This window comes from Camarhynchus parvulus, chromosome 1 (genome assembly GCF_901933205.1).
Source record: "Camarhynchus parvulus chromosome 1, STF_HiC, whole genome shotgun sequence".
NCBI lineage: Eukaryota > Metazoa > Chordata > Aves > Passeriformes > Thraupidae > Camarhynchus > Camarhynchus parvulus.
Window position 1 is genome coordinate 60,341,994 of NC_044571.1, and position 19,898 is coordinate 60,361,891.

At 38.8% G+C, this 19,898-nt stretch overlaps 1 protein-coding gene across 9 annotated transcripts in view; it reads right to left on the reverse strand.

Annotated features, from left to right (window-relative positions):
• ENOX1 (ecto-NOX disulfide-thiol exchanger 1) overlaps positions 1-19,898 on the reverse strand; it is a 362,160-nt gene that overhangs the window by 54,399 nt on the left and 287,863 nt on the right. For all 9 annotated transcript variants that reach the window (XM_030971239.1, XM_030971057.1, XM_030971146.1 and 6 more), the window contains 2 exons: positions 14,440-14,546; positions 11,030-11,147 (listed from right to left, as the gene is read on the reverse strand). In XM_030971239.1, the coding sequence (XP_030827099.1) occupies positions 11,030-11,147; positions 14,440-14,546 (225 nt within the window). The remainder of the gene's footprint in view (positions 1-11,029; positions 11,148-14,439; positions 14,547-19,898) is intronic.

A 19,898-nucleotide genomic window follows, 5' to 3' on the forward strand; every position in this document is an offset into this window, starting at 1 on the left:
TTCTTCCTCTAATCAATATTAAAAATTACTGTATTCATGTAATACTAAAAATGAGCAGAGGAAATTTTAGTCTCAAGGGTGAAGGAATGAAGAAAATAAGAAAAGTGCTGGTTTCTGGGGAGATACCACTTGGCATTGATGACTGACTCACACCTGTAATGGAAAATGCTGCTTGTACTACTGGCGCTTTGCAGCTGAGGGTACAGATGTGAACTCTGCATAGCAGAAGAGATGCTGATGAAGCTGAGTGTTTGATATATGTTACATAATCTTATATATGTTGCACAAAGGTATTGTATGCCTGCATGTACATGTGATATATCATTCAAGGATTACTGTATACAGGTAAACCTCCATGTAGGTGGGTCACTGATGGTTGCTCCTTAGGAGTCAAAGTGCCTTTTATATTTTCACTCAGATTTAAACAATCAGCACTGGCATTTTCAGACACATGGCTGCATCACTGCTGTTGGCATTTGAACTAGGAATTGCATTCAGGCTCAGCACCACTGTGAGAACTTGAAAAAAATCTGTAGGATTTATGAAGAAAATGCCATTGCTACTTTGAAACAAACTTGACAGTGTGCACGTGAATCCCTCAATTTGTCACATTCATTAGTGAAGAAAGGGCTGATATGAGGGGTTTAAATTACTATGGTGATTTGAATTAGTCTGATTTATAACAGGCAAATTTTTTTCATAAATGTAAAATGCTTTCTATAAATGTGAGGATAAACCACTTTTGAACAAAATTCCATTGCACCTTAAATTGCTGGAGAGCATTTATCCAGCTATCTCTCTAACCTTGTGGTGGATTAGAGGGCTGAGTTAATTTTTCTTTTAAAATCATGCATAATACTGAAATACTTGCTCACTTACTTTTGCCTTAGATAAAAATGGATTTTAAACGGGGATACATTTTTACCCCTTTATGCCTTAGAAGGCATAAGCAAATGATGACATGAAGCTTGTAATTTTGACCCTCACATTCAGACACAATTTCTTGAGCAATTTATCCCTTATGTGAATGGAAGGGTGTTCAGAAGAGCTGGATCTGCAAGTCCAAACCTCATTTTCTCCCCTCCTTCTGCTTCCAGAATATTCAGTATATGCAAATAGATGCCTCTGTGCGTTTCCACAATTTAATGTGTTTAGCAGGTATTTTCTCAGCTTCTGAAAAATAAAACGTGTTGCAAACTTGCAGATAACAGGGTTCCAGAGAGCTTAGTCAGGTACTTCCAGGCCTTTCAGAAACAGACATTTTATTGAAATTTGCAGAGAGTGTGTACCTTCGAAGAGATAAGTGTGAAACAGTCCGTGTACCAGATTTTCTGAGTAAGCCACGACTTAGGACATTTTATCTGCAGGTGTTGAGCAGAACGTGAGCGCAAAAACTCCAACCAGCAGGGAGTAGTTTGTAGGATCAAGGTTTTACAGCACAGACATCTCAAAATCTTTCCACAAAACATTATGAGACAGATGACTATCTCAGAACAACATAGGGAGAGTTATTGCTTTTTATAATGTTCTTCCTTGACTGTTAAAAATGCTCACTAGTCTCCGGACAAATTTAAGAGGGAAGATAGCCTGTGTCTGACACATGACAAAGAAGCAATGAAGGAAGTGGTGTTAGGAACTAGCAACCACCCAAGTACCTCCAGAGAGGTACCTAGTTGAAATCTGTGGTGGGCACTTGGCTGTTGCAGAAGCAGCCCAGCAATCACTTGATCCAAGTGATGTAAAGATATGCTTGCACAGTTCTTGAACCTGATAAAACTTGCAATGCATCAAATATTTGGAGGGCTGGATAAATAAACAAAAGGTTGCAAACTATTTTGCCCACTAAAAGGCAAACAAACAACAAAAAACCCAATAATCCTAATTTTAAAACAAAACCAAACCAAAAACCATGACTGGCAAAACAATCCAACTTCCAGCATGCTGGTGTTCAAGGAGTCACACACTGGAACCATCAGAGAGCTGGATAAAATGGTGCAGTATCTACTTCTTCAGTCTTTCATTTTACATCCTAGAGGACAGTTCTCTCTTTCCTCTCCTCTCCTCTCCTCTCCTCTCCTCTCCTCTCCTCTCCTCTCCTCTCCTCTCCTCTCCTCTCCTCTCCTCTCCTCTCCTCTCCTCTCCTCTCCTCTCCTCTCCTCTCCTCTCCTCTCCTCTCCTCTCCTCTCCTCTCCTCTCCTCTCCTCTCCTCTCCTCTCCTCTCCTCTCCTCTCCTCTCCTCTCCTCTCCTCTCCTCTCCTCTCCTCTCCTCTCCTCTCCTCTCCTCTCCTCTCCTCTCCTCTCTTTCCTCTCTGCCATGAATCTAAACCCAAATAAGACTAAAAGAAGATCATTCACCTCCAAGCAGCTTTGAATCCACATGGCTTTCAGATTTATTAATCAAATCCCACAATATACTTGTCATGAAACTGCTATACTATGAATATTTGTCATTAGTAAGAAGCTTATTTTCTTGAGATGGCCTTTATCCAAAACAAGAGCAGCACGTCATGAAACTCCTCTGAATCTAAGATTCATTCACCAAAGTAAAACAGCATCACTAACTAGAAGTATTTTGGGGATTTCTGTAGCTCCAAAGCTTCAAGCAGGAATGAACTCTGCTGAGTGTGTTTTTATCTCCTGGCATGAAACCACACCACAGACTGGCAGTCAGCTGGACACGTGAGAAAGTAGAAGATTCATGCTTTGAAAAGGAAGCTTTTAATGCTTTAGAAGCTTCAGCCACCCTTGCATGTCTCATGACATAAGAACAATCCCCAAACCTGCAATTATAAGCTTAGAAACTGACATTAGAAAAGACTCTGCTTTCTGATCATTATCTCCTCTGCCATGCTGGCAACGGCTGATGATTCTTGGAAATAATGGCAGGTAAGAAGGCACCTAAATCTCCACTTCAAGCAATATCTCTAGTTTCTCTAAAGTGCCAGGGTGAGAAGGGCTTCTAAAAACAAGAGGGAATGAAGGGCAGCATGATTAAGAAAATGTAATCCCTAGATCTCAGTTTAAACACTAATAGAAATGATCTTTCATTGGAGGTCAGAAATACCATTTAGGCTAAAGCCACTCTTGAAAGAATTTGTTCTTTGTGCTCTGTTCAGAATCAACCACCTTCACTGTTATAAATAGGGCTCACTCTCTTGAAGGCTAAATATGAAAGAAAAAGCATAGAAGTTTTATATTGGAGAGGGCACTGTAAGGAAGGTCACTTTATAGAAAGCATGAAATGTAATTTGGAGAAGAATGCTAATACAAGCTATATCAGATTGTGAGGAAGCTGAAAACAGCATATGTTCTAATATTGTCTTTTATTGATTTTGCTGCCAACATCCCACTTCAACAATGTTACAGCTGCACTTCAGGACTCTTAATGGAGGGGGATGAAGAAAATCAATATACAGAGCTTGCTTCTGCTCCCATTGAATTCAATGTGAGTTTCATTATTAACTGCAATGAGCAGAGGACAGAGTTCAGACTGTTTCATCACTTTGTGTTTATTTATTCTTTCCCTTTTTATTTAACCTCCTAAGGGGCAATGTGTATTTTTATCCTATGTTTTAGAAAAGTCCCATTTAAATAGGGCAATCCCCTATCAAACTGTAAGTTTACATGTTAGAAATGATGCCCTGTTTTATGAAACCTAATGAAAAATTATAGCCTGTATCCCGAACTGAAAAGTTATAATAAAAGATATAGGATTTGAAATAAATTCTAATAACAAAATCATTTTTTTCTTTAAAATATTTTCATTCCAATATGAAGCAAATAAAAGCAGTTTAGTTTTCACTGACTTGTAAAATATTACTTTCAATGTACATTGTTTTCTCAATTACAAATAGATGGGATGCACCTGAGCATCTTTTTGCTATTATTTTAATGCTATTTACACAAAATGAAATATGCTAAAATTATCTCCAGGAATTATAAGGATCATCTTCATTCCAACAACATGCTGTTAATTTTGTTCTAGCATGAATGCAAAACATATTTTAACATGCTGTCAAAAGGAGACACTAAGAATGTCAATAAAATAGCACTAAAATAAATGTAAATTTAGACTGCTGTCACAAGTGGCTGCTTGGTTTTGTGAAGATGTTAGGTTGCTATAGCATTTTCCATAGCAACTTTGCATCTTATTACATAAATAATCCCTCAGTGTCCTTAAAGCTTACTAAAAACAGGATTAAATCTATTCTCATATGTAATGATCCTGCATAAAACCTTATCAGCATGAAATACCCAGAAAACTTGATAAATTGTAATCTAGATAATAGTATTTCTGGCAGTGGAAAAGCATCAAAGCACAACAGACTTGTTTCGTAGTAAACAGGACATTCTCCTACACCCCATATTAGGAAAATGCCTTTGAAGTGCCTGTTTCCTCCAAAATTTGGAAGTTAGATTAACCCCTTCACTGCTGCATCCACAGGACCGGCAGAGGCAGCCATCCCCCAGCCCGTGTGTTGTACATGACCTAGAGGAATTGGCCCAGGACCTGGGACAGGATAAGGCTGTCTTTATTCCCCAGGGAACTACATTCAGCCCTGATTCATCAAGACTTTTCTGCTAAATTCAGCTGCACAAGAAGCATTATTAGAGGCAAATGGACTTAAAACCAGGGGCATAAAATTAGGCCCCTGCCTACATGCGTCCTGAACTTCAGCCTATTTTTGTAAAAGCTGTGGGAAAAATGGAATGCATTTTATGGCACAAAATTGGAGCCTGCCTGATGATAACAGCTCTGAACTGGCATGCTGTGAAAGACACTAGAGCAGACTTTTCCCAGCACAGAGGAAGTAATCATCTTGTGCTGCTTTCTAGTGATCACCCCTGATGGTTCCAGGGAGCAAAGCTGATTGTCTGCTGTGCCCAAAGCATTTCCATTCCAAGGGAAGTTACTCTGCTCACAGAGCTCAAAAGGGTTGTTCAGCTGTCTTCTGTGGCCAGAGAGGGGACTGTGCCACTACAGTGACAATTCAGAGCCCCACATTTTAAATATGTTCTTTTCTTTGAGAATGCTTCTAAAACCAGGTTGGTGGCGTCTGTTGACAGGGTTTATTTGTTTATCACTGCAGGGCTGCTTATGATACCAGCTGCTTATGGCTTTGAAATGGTACCACTTTATTTAAGGAATAAAAAGAAATGCTAGCCCATTAATTTCTAAAGTAAATACATTTTGTTATTTTACAATATGTTTATCAATAAGTGTTTTAAAGGACAGTTGGCAAATAATGGGTTTGTTAAATACCAATAAAATCTGATGCCAAAAAGCCCTGGGATGGGGAGTAATGACAGAAAAGTAAATCAGACCTATGTTTGAAACAAAATCTCCCATAAATCTAAAAAGTTAGTCTTACAAGAAAGGCAGGAAAAGTTATCTGATCTCTGAGATCAGGAGGAAGACCTGACATAAGATCTGCTGTGACACATGTTTAGTTGGAAACAAAGGAAAACCAGAGCTCAGCTCCACACAGCTGGGGCTTGGTGACTTCTATTCAAAGTTTTAACAATATAAAGCTTTCCTACCAGTTTAATCCACCCACAAACCACAGTTCCTGCTCCATATGTGTATCACTGCATTCATAAAAGCCTTAGAGAAAGCAAAAAGAGGATTGAATTGCAGAGAAAAGATGAATAAGCATGACACAGATCACTTTGGTGTTGTTTCAGGCTTTCCTTGAAGACTTTGCCAGGCTTGCAACTTTCAAGACAGACGTGTAAACAATATCCCAAAGCCTAGTTTTATGCTGTGTGGACCAGGATGGGATTTTCAAATACTAAATACAAGGACTTATACTCTTCTGTGATATGGACTGCCCACTATTCAGCCTGTCTCTTACAGCAAGTGACATAGCTGATGCTGCAAACAGGACAGATCACCTCAGGACAGCATTCAAGATCCAACTTCAGTGTTTAAGTTTGGCACCTACTTTAGGTATGTTTGAAAATGCTGCAAAGGAGGATGTCCTCCCTAAGTTGCAAAGCAGCACCAATCTTACAGGTCCAAACTGGGCTTGCATTTTGATGCAACTTGCAATTTGTTATTTGCACACAGCCTCTGAGATGTTATTAAGCTACTTCATCAGAGGTTGTACAATGGTGGTGAAATGCTCCAGGGGTCCAGTGTGTAGGCTATTGCAATTCTGTTGAGCTGCAGGGAGGCCTATATCAACAAACTTATAATCCATGTGGACAGAACAGGTAGTGGCTGAATGAAAGGAAGAACCATTGTCTCCATCTGATACTAGAGAACTGAGATAATACAAATTCATTGATTAGTCCAGGCAGGTGATATGTAGCAGAGCTGGGATTTGGCATAGAGCTCTGGGATCCCAGTCAAACACCTTAATCACACAACTATCTTTTCTGCACCCCGCTCCAAGCACAAGGCATTTCACTCTTTTCTGCAGCACCAGCTCCAGTCTCTAGCTGAAGTTGGAGCTGCTAGAATTAATGGCACGCTGCTATGAACTGCAAAAGCAAAAGATTAACCCACATTGCCTTACAGTAAAATAAAAGCTGCCTTGCAGGCATAAACCAAACTTCAGTTCTTCTTTACAAAACACATCTTTACTAATTCTTAAAATCACTTTTGAGGCTTTTACATGTGGTTCCTTACTCCCAGTGCCAGCAGGTGGGTGAGGAAGCATCCACAAATCCTGATCATTCTGAAGATTTTTGTATATCCTCTAGACTCCAGCATTGAATCTCTTTTTTCTCCCTTGAGCTAATGCTCCAGTAGCTGCATCTTGACTTTCAAATATATTAACTGAGTTGCCAATCATCATTAAAATTTTTTTCTTATCAATCTTCCAGCTTTACTTCAGAAATCCTCTTGTCTCTTTCAAACTCCAAAATCCACATTGCAGAAAAATCACTGTTTAAGGGCTGAAATTTGTGGCGGAAAAAAAAAAAGACGGTCCCATGACTGAAGATTCACTCAGTCTCAGGTCAGCCTTTTCCCAGCTTTTCCTTGAATGCAAATGACTTTTAGTCTGTGAAACTGAGAATTTCCTATACATTAGACAGTTGAACAAACTTACTGGATACCCTTGGAGGTTCTTCAGGCTATCCTTGCAGATGTTTGAGATGATCTCCAACTAACAAACAAGTAGTGAAGCTTTCCTTTTCCTTGAAGATTCAGTTTGTAGAATAAAGTAGGGCACTGACTAAGCCTGGGGAGAATGACCTGTAAAACATCTGGATTAGCAGGTCCATGTGCAGGAGGTAGTGGCCCAGGCCTGCAATGTTCACTAGGGGGTGGAAGACAGGTTTAGAAGATCAGAGACAGCAGTTCTCATTCCAGTTCTGCCACTGAGTCACTGATATCAATAAATCAAGTTAATGAATAGCTAGCAGAAGCACAATTTGCAGACGAAAGAAGAGGATTTGAGTCTAGAATGGAGTGACACACTTTGCAACAAGCCCATGTGGACCTTTTCTGATTGTTGCAAGACCAAATTTTCCCAAACAAAGGTCGGTTTCTAACATGCACCATGATTTGATCTCTTGCATGACTTAATATATGGCATGCCTTGAAGAAAAATGCAAACTATTCTTAGTAACAGCTTATTCATCCCCCGAGTTTATTGTGCTCTAGGGTGTCAGCTACCTGTAACATTCCTCCCTGTCCTGCTTGCAGCTGGGACAGAATTAATTTTCTTCCTAGTAGCTGGCACAGTGCTGTGTTTTGGATTTAGTATAAGAAGACTGATGTTAACACACTGATATTTTAGTTGCTGCTAAATAGTGCTTTCTCTAAATCAAGGACTTGTCAGTTGCCCATGCCCTGCTAGTGAGGAGGTGTGCAAGAAGCCTGGAGGGAGCATGGCTGGGACAGGTGACCCAAATTAGCCAGAGGGGTAAATTAATGCTGGGGACAAGGTAGGTATCACTCAGAGAGTGGTGAGCAATTGTGCATCACTTCTTTCTCTTGGATTTTATTTCCATCTCTCTCTCCTTTTCATCATCATTTCTACTACTACTACTATTATTATTACCATTATCATCATCATTATATTTTGTTCAATTATTAAGCTGTCCTTATGTCAACCCACAATTTAATACTTTTTTTTTCTGATCCTCCTCCCCATTGCACTGGACTGGGGGAGTGAGCAAGCAGCTGAGTCATACTTAGTTGCCAGCTAGGTCAAACCACAACATTCTGAAACCCCAAGTCCAGCAACTCTGGACAAGCATTCAAGCACAGAAGTACTTCTTAACAGTCTCAGGGCTTAGATGTGTTGCAGTATGTTTTCAAATGCTGGGGCTGGAATCCATCCTCTTTTTCTTGGGGTGATTAATAGGTTTATCTTCAGATATCCTAGAGGAAAGTTTTCATTCTAACTACCTAGCTGTGAGAAGATGTGATGCAATCAGTGTGTTTTCTTCTAGGAGAGAAGAAATTATGCTGGGAGATTCCTGAAACTGTGCTTTACTGAGACAGAATGAGGTCTTAGAACCCATTCTAAATTGTTGAATTAATTAAGCCTTTTTGTACTAGTAGTGACTTAACCATGTGAACTACTGAAAAAAAGACCTGACACAGGTGTTGAAGCCTGAGGGAATCTCTGCCACTTATTACATCTTTGGGGCCGTAACTTCCCAGCAGTCTTGCTCACGCTGTCAAAAAGGGCAGGCTGAAAAATAATGTCCTCAAGAAAATTGTTGGAATGGCAAAACACACATTGCAGAACTCTGGAACCATGCAAATCAATTAATCATGTCTCATTGCTTCAGCTACTTTTGGGTTTAGACTTTTAAAACTTTATGGGTGCATGCTGTCCTTGAATTGAAGAGGCACAATAGCTTCATGTTATTCAAGTCTTGCTCTTCCCAAGAAAGTTCTTAGGAAATTTTTTTTAAGAAGGGGTTAAAAATGAAGAAAGTGACAATGTTTTCTTACTGCACAAGATGGTTTCTTTGTGACAAGAGACTCTTTAAAGAAATTCTTCATACAACAGTAGCTACTGTGAATACAAATAGCCACTCCAGTGGGATAAAGCGGTGGTTCTGGAATGATGTACTTAGAGAGGAAAAAAAAAGAGAAGGCAGCTAAAACAAATAGTAATTTTAAAAAACATCAGAAGAAGGAAGAAGAATCACATTTCTGTACATAAGAGTAATAATAAAAAAGTACTTCAATTTATTTTCGTTTACCAATGTTTTATACCTGATAGCTCTTTTGGTTTAATTCCAAGTTCTCTCTATTGTCATTGACTGAAGAACCAAATGCACTTGCTTTAACTACGAGTGTAGTGTTGAAAGAACATTAATTTGAAAACTGGATGACTGTGTATGCAGCAGGATGGATCAACACCACTGAGTTTAAGAGGATGATGAATGGTACAACAAACAATGATGGACATGTACTCAAGTGGATTCATATTCCTAAATTTTGATTTAGAATGCAGCACATTACTGAGTTTGCTCAAGTGCCTACATTGTAACAATACAAATAACTTGAAATTGTTTGTGATAGGAATATTGTAGAAATCTCAGATAGCAAAACTTTTGACATTAATGTCTTTTTTCATGCTTTCCTATCTGTGGTGTTACAAAATTCATGACCAGCTCTGCCCTAAGCATGCATATGTTAAACCTGCTGAATTGGTAAGTATTGCAGTTCAAAACATTCCTGCATCTCTTCTGGCATGCAGGCTATATGTATTTCTGGCTCTACCTTCCTGTTGTTAGTTCTAATGACTTTTCTCCATGAGAGCTGACACGGTCAATTAAAATGATTAGATAGTCATAAAAATTGCTGATTTCTAGCAATTCCTGGTCTGCAATGACCCAGTGTCCCAGCTTCAAACACTCTGCTAATGGCATCTAGAAAATAAAAATCAAAAAAATAAGCCTAGCAAAAATTAAGGCTGCCTTTTATGGGTTTTAATGTTGCGTTTTTCTTCCAGGAAAAATATTAAATTTCCCCTCAAGAGAGATGTCACAGTAAAAATTTCTTTGCTAGAATGACATTCCTTCCTTTGGTCTTTACTTCTGAGGTCCTTCAACCTCACACAGTATCTTGTCACAGAAGGAGCCAAGGAGTTCTTCTCTCTGTAAGTTTGAGTTCACACCTTTCGAATGGCATACAAAGACTTGAAATCACTGAATGGATGAAATTCTTTCCTTTCTTACTATGGTGCCTGTATGAAAAGGACTAGATCAGGATTACCCTAGTGGAGACTCCCAGTTTATTTCCATATTATTCCTTCCTTCTTTATTTTTCTGAAAGTTCACTGCTGCCTGGCAGTTTCTAGTCATGCTTTGGCTTCAGCTCCTGAAAATTTCATTCTTTGTATGAGTGTCTAAACAAGCAAACCCTTGTTAGCAACTCAAAAATCATTAGCCAATGCCAAGAACTAGAGGAATGCATACATCCAGATCATGTTACCAGTTAGTAACTCTGGAAGCTTCTGAGCCACTTCTTGGTGTCCATCCTGGATAGCAGAGGCTGAAGAAGGCTGAAAAAGCTGTTTTTCTTATTCACATTACATGCACCTTTGTTCTTGGACTCACGATAGCCATCTAATGAGTGTCTAATCCACGCAGAATGCAGTACCACACTGTGAAATAGGTACCCTTATAAGGGCAGTATGCAACCAAAAAAGCCCCACAGTTGAAATGCTATTTCTTATAGAGACTAGAGATTATTACGTCTTTGTTGGAAAGAAAGGTACAGATTAGAGAATACTGACCAAAGCATAACTTGAACTGGTTTCATATAATAAAACATCGTTTCTACCATGGAATGAAATGCTGTCATGCAAAGCTGTAGAGAGTGCACTAAGGAAACATAATGCTTCCAGCCAAGGGCAGAACTGGAGAATTTTCATCATTACAGAACATTGCAGGTGACAGACATCTCCTAGAGACAGCTTGCATCGTTCAAATAACTAATTTATGAGGGTTTAAAATAAGATGCTGTCTTATATAATCAGGTATTAAAATGTCACTTCTCATATGTAAGTTTTTGTTTGCTTTTACTAAAACAACACTTGCATATATTTACCTGAATCATCTACTCTCAGCTTTTTAGTGGGATTGTCACCACTGTCATCATCGGACATTTCCATCTCCTCTTCCCGGCGGATTCCCATGAGCTGTTCACTGTGAGCATTTCGGAGCTCCTAAAAGCCAAAATTACCTTTTGTCAGTATTAACTTCCATAAAGTTATTATGCATTATTTAGTACCTGTTTTTGATACTGATCTGATTTTAATTATACATAATTTATCATTGTAATTATATTTATTTGTGTATGAATATTTATAAAAAACAGAAGCACAGGGAACTATTCCTATGAAAGAACTGAATTTATCAAAGGTAACACTCAGGAAAAACAAGAGAAAAAGTGACTTTCCCTGTTGAGTGATCTTTAGGCCTGCTAAACATAGGAAAAATATTTTAACAGCAGGGATAATACTTGAAACTGGTGTATAAAGCAGACTGATAAATGATTGTCATCTTGCTTAAGAGCTAGCTAATTCTTGCGTTCCTCTTCCACTTGGGGTACAATTCATTTGGCCAAATGTAGGTGCCTGCAACACACAGAGTTGTATTAACTAAAAGGCACCCTTAAAGTGCCTTATTCTCTCTGCTGGTTGCAAAGGGAGCAGAGTGCAGACAGCGCAGATGAAGAGCTGTGTATTTGTAACTGCCTAATGCTGGTCAAAGGAATCTCACCCTCTGTCCCTATGCCCAGATTGCCTTGGATTTAAAAGACCCAGTCCCACAATGCTGGCCTGAAAATCCTTGCATCTTGATCCAAAGGGAGTGGCAGCAGGGACAGCTCGGTCTCCGGGTGACCGCTGCAAGGGCAGGCAGGCAGCCCCTGCACATGTCACCAGGAAAAGGATCAGCAGGCACGCGGGCTTTGTAGGAGTCTAGACAGTCTTTGTTCTGGGCAGAAAGGCTGGCGCGGGAGTCGCGGCTGCCTTTTTAATGGCAGCACTGAGAAGATTGAGAGGACTCTATTTTGTCCTAATAATCCTGTCAGGTGTAACATGGGGATGCTGCACTGTGATTAGTGTAGGCTTTGTCCACCCACAGACAGCTAATTTTTCTGCCAACAAAGAGCTTAATTCCCAAAGAGGTGGTTTGAAATCTTTGAAACAAGGGAGAGTCGTGTGGAAGGAGGAGACAGCATTGAGGAGTCCGACAACAGCTCTGTGCAATTAACAATAATCTGTCAGAGAGGGGCTGCATGAAAAAAAGGGAAGGCGTTTCTCTTCAGCTGTACTCTTGGCTCATCAGCAGATCTCAAATATTCTGAAAAATGTATCTGTGCTCATTAATCCCAGCAAAGGCAAGAAACCTAATTAGTGGGTGTTTTACAGGGGAGTAATTTCAAATTTAAAAAAAAAAATTAAAAGGCTCAACCAGTGTCAAATAAAACCAGAAGCATCTCTGGAAGAAACTGGCAAGCTAGTTCTGAATTCCTTAGCGGAAAAGGCCCCCTGCACATTTTTCTGGGGAAGGATACTGCATATATCAGCAGACATCCTCTTACATTTACTCCCTTATTAGTGGACAAATGTTCTTGATGCATCAGTGTCTACATTATCAGCAAAGTCAATGATTTTCTACGGAGAATGTCTATGTGTATGAGTCTTTTCTTTGCCTTGGGTTTCTAGCAAAGCTTTTCTAAATTCAGGAAAAAACTGGAAGGTGATCAAGTAATCAAGCAAATCAGCAGATAATATCATGGTTAGAAGATACAATTTAAATAAAATATACCATTTGGTTTATTTCCATCACATTTCATATCTGAAAACTAGGCATTTCCTAAATATATTGATTTAACTAGATGCTATATAAAATTTTGAATTGTTTTAGCTGTTGTCTTCTTAAAATCAAAAGGCAGTAATTTTTGAAAAAAAAATTAGTAGAGAATTAACATTTCTGGAAAGTCCAACTCTTACACATTTCAGTTTATTAAATATTTAGAAACCAGCAAATGAATGACACACCACATCCCTTTACAGAAAGTTAGTTTAAGAAGGGATGATCTTAATACAATTAAAATAATCTACTAGTAAATAATATTTTTATATTTCTCTAAAATATAAGGCGAAGATCAATCCCCAAGTTCCCAACTTTCGATTGAACAAAGACATTATCCACTATGTATATGAAATATTTGTGAACAAAATGCAAAATAGAGTTTGTACTAATAAATTATGCTAACATTTTATTTTAAGTGTCCCATTATTGAAGTAGTTTTGTATTCACCATAATAGCACTGATAATAAAGTATTCATTTGGTATTCATGTAGATGTTACATTTAGTGCCATTGGTATTCAGCTGTAATTTAGCATTAGTTAATGGACACTTAAAATGTTATCCAAATGATTTATATCACAGTACTTCAGTGTTTCTCAAACTAAGTGTACAACACTTATTTTACAAGTGTACTACAAAATAATTAAATAAGTGCACCTTACCTTCTAAAGTTTTTATTCTGAGACAGAGAGAAATCGTTTAGAGGACTGTGATAGTAACAATCAACACACTGTACCACATGGCAGTAAACCAAGTGTATGTAAATTGCTCATATTAAAATTTAAAAAAAAAGGAAGAAGAAAGAAAGAAAGAAAACAAAGACAGCGGTACTTACTTTTTAAAATACAGGCTCATAGCGTATATACTGAATTAAAATCGAAAGCTGGATGACCAAAACACAGGATGAGGTCTAGCACTTCCTTTGCTGCCACTCACAGCAAAGGGAGTTAGAATCCCGTTTCCTCTGCTCATGCTTATGACAGTCACACATGCATGGCCCCACACTGCTAACTCCGTGTGGTTGTATGATTACATTTATACTGGTTTCTTTGCAAGCATAATACTTAGAATCAACACAAGAGATGTATCTACTTTTTTAAAGATAAACATAGAACAAATGGGAAGGAATAGGTAACAGTTATGGACTTAATACTCTTAAGTCATTATTTAGGAAAGAAATTTTTTATTTTATTTTCACTCAAAGTCATCTTATAATGACCATAAGATGGCACAGTGAAAAAAAAAAATCTTTGCCACAGAATTCTTCTTTTAAAAACCGATCACGATGACTCCTAAATTCATTATTTGAAAATATTGTTCCTAATTTTGTTCCTAATTTCACTACGTCAGTTCATTATTTTAGATAGTAAACATAATCTTCTAATGATTTCCCAAATTTTGCATGAAAAATAAAAACACATTGCTCCCTGTCTTCATGTTACTTAATGGCTATTACCATAATGAGAGCAATGGGAGCAATTCATACTGTAGACGAGACTGCAAACGGCCAGTTGATTAACAGCTAAAATGGTAGCTGTAAATATTGCCAAATACACTATGTCCAGCTACAATCACACTCGTTCTGTGTCAATCCAGCTGTGAGATGATGGATAGAAAGTAAAAATAAAATCACCAACCTCAGAATGCTTTCGCCAAATGTCTATGTTCTTTCGCTGGGCTTTCGAGAAATGGTCCCAAGCTTTTTGTCTGGTAGAAGCGTTGAAAACGGCGACAATCTGCTCAACTTTGGTGAACAAGGAAGTCAAACAAGACAAGCAATTTATGTTGTGATCACTATAGAGAAGCAAAGCAAAGACACTAGGAGTCTATGGATGATGTCATTACTGAAACAACATCATCAATATCCATCCAATGATGTGTCTTTCGTACTTACATTGTATCAATGTTGGAGATGTCTCCCTTCAAGTCTGTCTCCATAACTTTAGTCTACACAACTCTTAACTATGCACCAAGAACCAGGCATGCAGCTGCTTCCCCGTGATGTCTGCTACCACTCCCTGCGCTGGCACACACACAGTGTGTGGCAATAGGTGTGTGACCACAGAAATGACCCTCGAGACATCCACCTGACACGTGTTTTCCTGCTGCAGTGGCGTACAGCAGCATACAGACGAGCGGGCTGCATGGGGAGAAGCGTGGAGGGCAGGCAGGCTCTGCTTTGAAGGGTGACTATCTGATGATTGATAATGGGAACTTGTCAGCAGGTAGGAAGGGCTGAACCTCCCACCGGGAGAAAGCTAAACCTTCTACCTGCAGGTACATCAACCCTGCACTCTGTGGCTGCAGCTGCTGCTTCTACTCCACTCAATATCAAAGGGCTCACCTGTGGTAGATCAGAGCCGTCTCCATGGTCTATGTATGGTTACTTACATGAACAGACACTTTTTTCTTTCATAAAAGGTGAAGAACAGATGTGAAATGGGCTTCCCTCATTCAAATCTAATGAATTTGTTCTGAAGCCAAACGCCAATATTTCGATCAGTTTTCTAGGATAATTAAGATCCTCAAGTTTTTAGCTACTTGTTCATCTCAGTTGAGAAAGCTTTTCTCTCAACACTCTTTTCTTTCTCTTCACTTCAGTTGCAAGTAAAATTGTACATCCACAACAGTGACTTGCCTAAAAATGATTTGGCTGAAATGTAAGTCGCCTTGATCCCAGCACAATTAACTGAAGAAAACACCAATAAATCCAGATTTTTTACAAACAACCTTGGCTGTGCTCATGAATGAGCAGCTGTGCCAACCTATGAAGTCAAACTGAAAAATGCTTCAACTCTTTGACAAAGTTCTTTGCTATCTATCTCTTTAGATTCCTGGGTGGAAACAATGTCCTTCCTTTATCAAGTTGCAGCTTGCAGCACTTCTTACTCCTCTCACTGAAAAGTGGTGGCAGGAGTGCTATACCACCCTCTGCCAGGGTCCCTTATCTTGCTGCTCTGGAGCATCTCTCACTCTTTCCTTAAGTCAGAGATGTAGAGAATCTTATCATACATAGCAACCTATCCTTCCTAAAATGGCGAGCTCACCTACTGAAGCAGTATCTTGCACCTCTAGAACAAAAAGTTAATCTATCTCATTTGAGCACATTTCTTCTATTCTCTGTTTTTTTTACCACTTTTGAAGGCTGCCTTCAGAGTCCAGAAAATTACATCATTTTGAATAGAAGTTTTTCTTTCAGGGATGATTAATTACCTTCTGAAGTCATAGAAGATAATTGTAGTTCATTTTCTTTTAAAACGAATACATATAGGTAGTTTACAATAAAGAAAGTCTTCCAGACCTACGGTGATGATCTTATCCATTTGTAATCCATTCAAATTTTAAAGGTAGGTGTGATAATTTCAGCCCATTAGAACTTGCTTAGACTAAAGAGTGGATGTATCAAGGAAGTAAGGCTGTGTATATTTTTTCAATTAATTTGAAAAGAATGAAAATGGTAAAGCACTTGGTTATTATGTGTATAGAAATTGAGGCTAGAATTTAATTACTGTCATTCTGTTGATGACCCAGGTGCTCAGAAAATTTTGCTTAATTAACAATCTGTTTTCAGTTTGCAAGTGGAAATTCAAGTAGAAAAGATTCACAAAGATATGAGGTAAAGCTGGTTTGCCATTTTCCACTAATAAGTATTAATAAGATCGTCTGAATTTTGAAAAACATTTGAACTTTATAGTGTTTAATTTCCATTATGTGAACAGGTGCTAGGATTTATCAAAAGTCATTATCTGATAATTTCAGAAACTTTCCTCAATGGAAACACATGCTAGAAAGATGCCATATCTTCTTCATGTATAACTGCAGGAGGCAAAGTGAATACTTAAAGGATTTTCTTCACTTACCTGACTTTTTGGAATGAAAAAAGTGACAGGAGGTAGGATTGTATGAGTACAACATGCTAAAAATCAAGCCATTTAAAGAAACTTTATGAAACAGGTAGCAAGGGATAATAAAAAGGAAAATGCAGAGGACAATACTAAATGAGTATGTATCAAGGACCAACATACCAGTGCTCTATTCAAACAAAGTGTCAATGTATGTACAGCAATTTCAATATTCACAGCGATCTAGGCCATGAAGCTTTGCAAATTCCACCATAAAAGGTCTCCAAGAATTACATTAGAGCTAAACAGCAGCCAAGGCCATGGTTTGACAGTACAGGGAAGTGCCTCTACATCTTTTTGTACTGCATCAAAATCCTGCATCCATGTGCTATGAAATGGCAATTCAATGTAAACCTGCTCTGCCATGTTTGTTCTTGTTGCACCAAGACTCATTTGTTTTGCCATAGGTACCCTGGAAGCCTAAAGCTGGCATAATGCTTGTGCTCTGTGAAATTGGAAGACAAGACATGATGTACCTACTCCTGATCAGGATCAAATTTGTATGGGTAAGTGATCCAGCAGCACACAGCCCATAGGGATGGTAGATTCACCCCTAAGGAGAAGCCATGAAAGGTTTATATTAGCTGAGAAACTCCCCAGTTAACCCATTTTTTGTTTGTGTCTGGATAAAACTTGGCCAAAGAGAGGTCAAGTTTTGGGCTGATATCTTCATAATCTGAGTCTCACTGCTGGCCATGGTTTTCAGATTATTTCTGATCTCCAGGAAGAAATTTCCAAAACTATATAACAGTTCATATCTATCTCTCCAAGGCACCTTGAACTCCAGAATGCACTGTAGTGCCAACTGTGACTGGTAAGTAGAATTATTAAGTAACATGAAATATTCATTGTCAAACATCTGTTAGTGAGTTCTACGCTATATCAAATTTTCATTGACCATATGCAAAGCTATTTCCTTACTAAATTAGGATTTAAAAAACCACATTGTTCTGGAAGGGTCCATAGCATGTTATGTTTTTCCCATCAATATAGCTTACAGGACGTAAGTAATTGCATCTTTCCTAATGACTTATTCTGTGGCTGCTAATTTACGCAGCATGTTGCAGACAAAGGGTTATTATCTAATTGTTTTTCTGCTGTGTTAGAAATAGTTAGAAAGACCCAAATAACTAAGCCTAGAATGATATGCAAGTGCAATACACTTTATTAGAGGTTCCAGCTCATAGTAAGTATATGAATAGGAAGTTTAAGACTTGGTTTCTTCTGCCATAAATAATGCTACCTGGAAGAAGTATTGCTATCAAGTATAAATGTAAAAGCAACCAGAAAAACCAGGAAAAACAGCAAAAATCCCTGCTGCAATGCCTGCAGAAGTTGCATAGAAGATTGTATGAAATGGAAAACTAGAATATCTCCCGCGCAAGAAATATTTGATACAGGATATTTGAAAATTGTACTACCAAAGAAAAACAGAAATAAATAAGAACCAAAGTGTAACCTCATCTGCAGATTAAGAGGTAGAGAGAAAACTTTTACCCTGCATTACATTTATCAAGCAGTCCATTTTAAATACACGATTGAGTGAAGGCTGAAACTTATCTCTGGGTTCAGGAGTTAAGAAGTACTCAATTTTTCCTTTGCTTATTACATTATAAACTGCCATGCATATTATTTTATACTATATATTATGATATGCATAATTTATAATAGAAAAAGAAACAAAATAGAAACAAAAAATGTGTTAGAACAAAAACAAAAGTCTTGGATGGCAGATAAAATAATCGGATTTCATGTAGAATTTTACTCCAAATTCCACCAATTAAGGAAGCAGGATGAAAAGGGCTTTGCACTAAATTACTGCAAGTGTCAGAGTAGAATATATGGCAATTTAGCACAGAAAAATTCTGTAAGAGTGTGACAGTTGACATGAAGGGTAAAAGAAAAATTCAACCCATAAAATTACAGTGTAAAGGAAACTGTTACAGTAAATGTATAACACGCTTTTCAAATATAGAGTCGCAGCACAGGGACGATATAGAGTTGGCGTGGTTTGGGTCAGAAGCCCTGTTGCTGAATTCTGACTAAGCTGCAGTCTGCCAATCGATTTGGCTCCAAGCCCAGCAAACCAAGGAATTACAGTAGTCAAGGCTAGATGCTGTAGTGAATGAATTAAGAGTCTCCAGGTCAATTTTGGATAGGGAAGAGAATATTTTTGGCAACAGTCCTGAAAGGCATTTGGTAATGAGCTGAACAGAACTTAGCCTTAAGTCCAAGGCTAAAACTGTGGATAGGTAAATGACATGTGACATGGGTATGAGAAATGGTAGACAGATTGCAGAGTAATGAAACATGTATTATTTTAATTAATTTGAGCCAAGCACTCATTCTTTTGGTTATGGTACTGTTGCAGTGTGATGTAATACCTGTTTCAGTCATCGTGGTTCTTTCCCCAGGTGCGCCAATACCCTCTCCCTTCCCCTCCCTTTCCCCCTGCTGACTGCTGTCCGTCAATCTTGGCATTCCAGCAAGGGTGTCAAGTGATTGGCAGAGTTCAAAAGATGCCTCTCAGCCCTGGGGACATTGGGCCATCCAGGTGTCACTTGTCCTCTGAGACTTCCCCCCCCTTACCTGGTTGGTGGGATCCCTACCCCTTCCCTCCCCCTCTCCCTGGGGTTAAAGGACACAGCAACCACACAGTTCTGCTGTTCTGTTGGAGCTGTTGGTGGATTCAGAGGCCTGTGTGCCAGGAATAAAGCTCTGGATCGAAACCCTCCAGCAGAACCCAACTCCTTTTTCCTTCACCTTGCCTTGAATCCTTTCTGCCAGAGGTAAACCTGAGTTCCTGCATGCCTGGACTTGTCCCAGGCACCCAGCTGCAGCATCCAGCCAGCCAAAGGTGTCTCTGAGGTGAAACCACCACAGCTGCTGCCTCTGGTCAAGCAGCAAGGCCAGATGAGCCCAGGCACATTCCATCCGGCAATATTGGTACTTAATTCCAATATGGTACTGCTTACTTTCAAAAAAGAATTTGTCTTTCTCACTTTTAGAGTTGAAAACCTGCAGCCTCTCCCTGTTACTCAATTCACATGCCACAGATGGAGAAACAGATGTGATTGCCTTTGACTAGGGGAGGAAAACACTGGAGTTGGAAATATCACCCTGGGGAAGACTGCAGATAATGCAAGGGATGGGTCCTGAAGTAAATCATACCACAGCTGGATACAGAAGCAAAG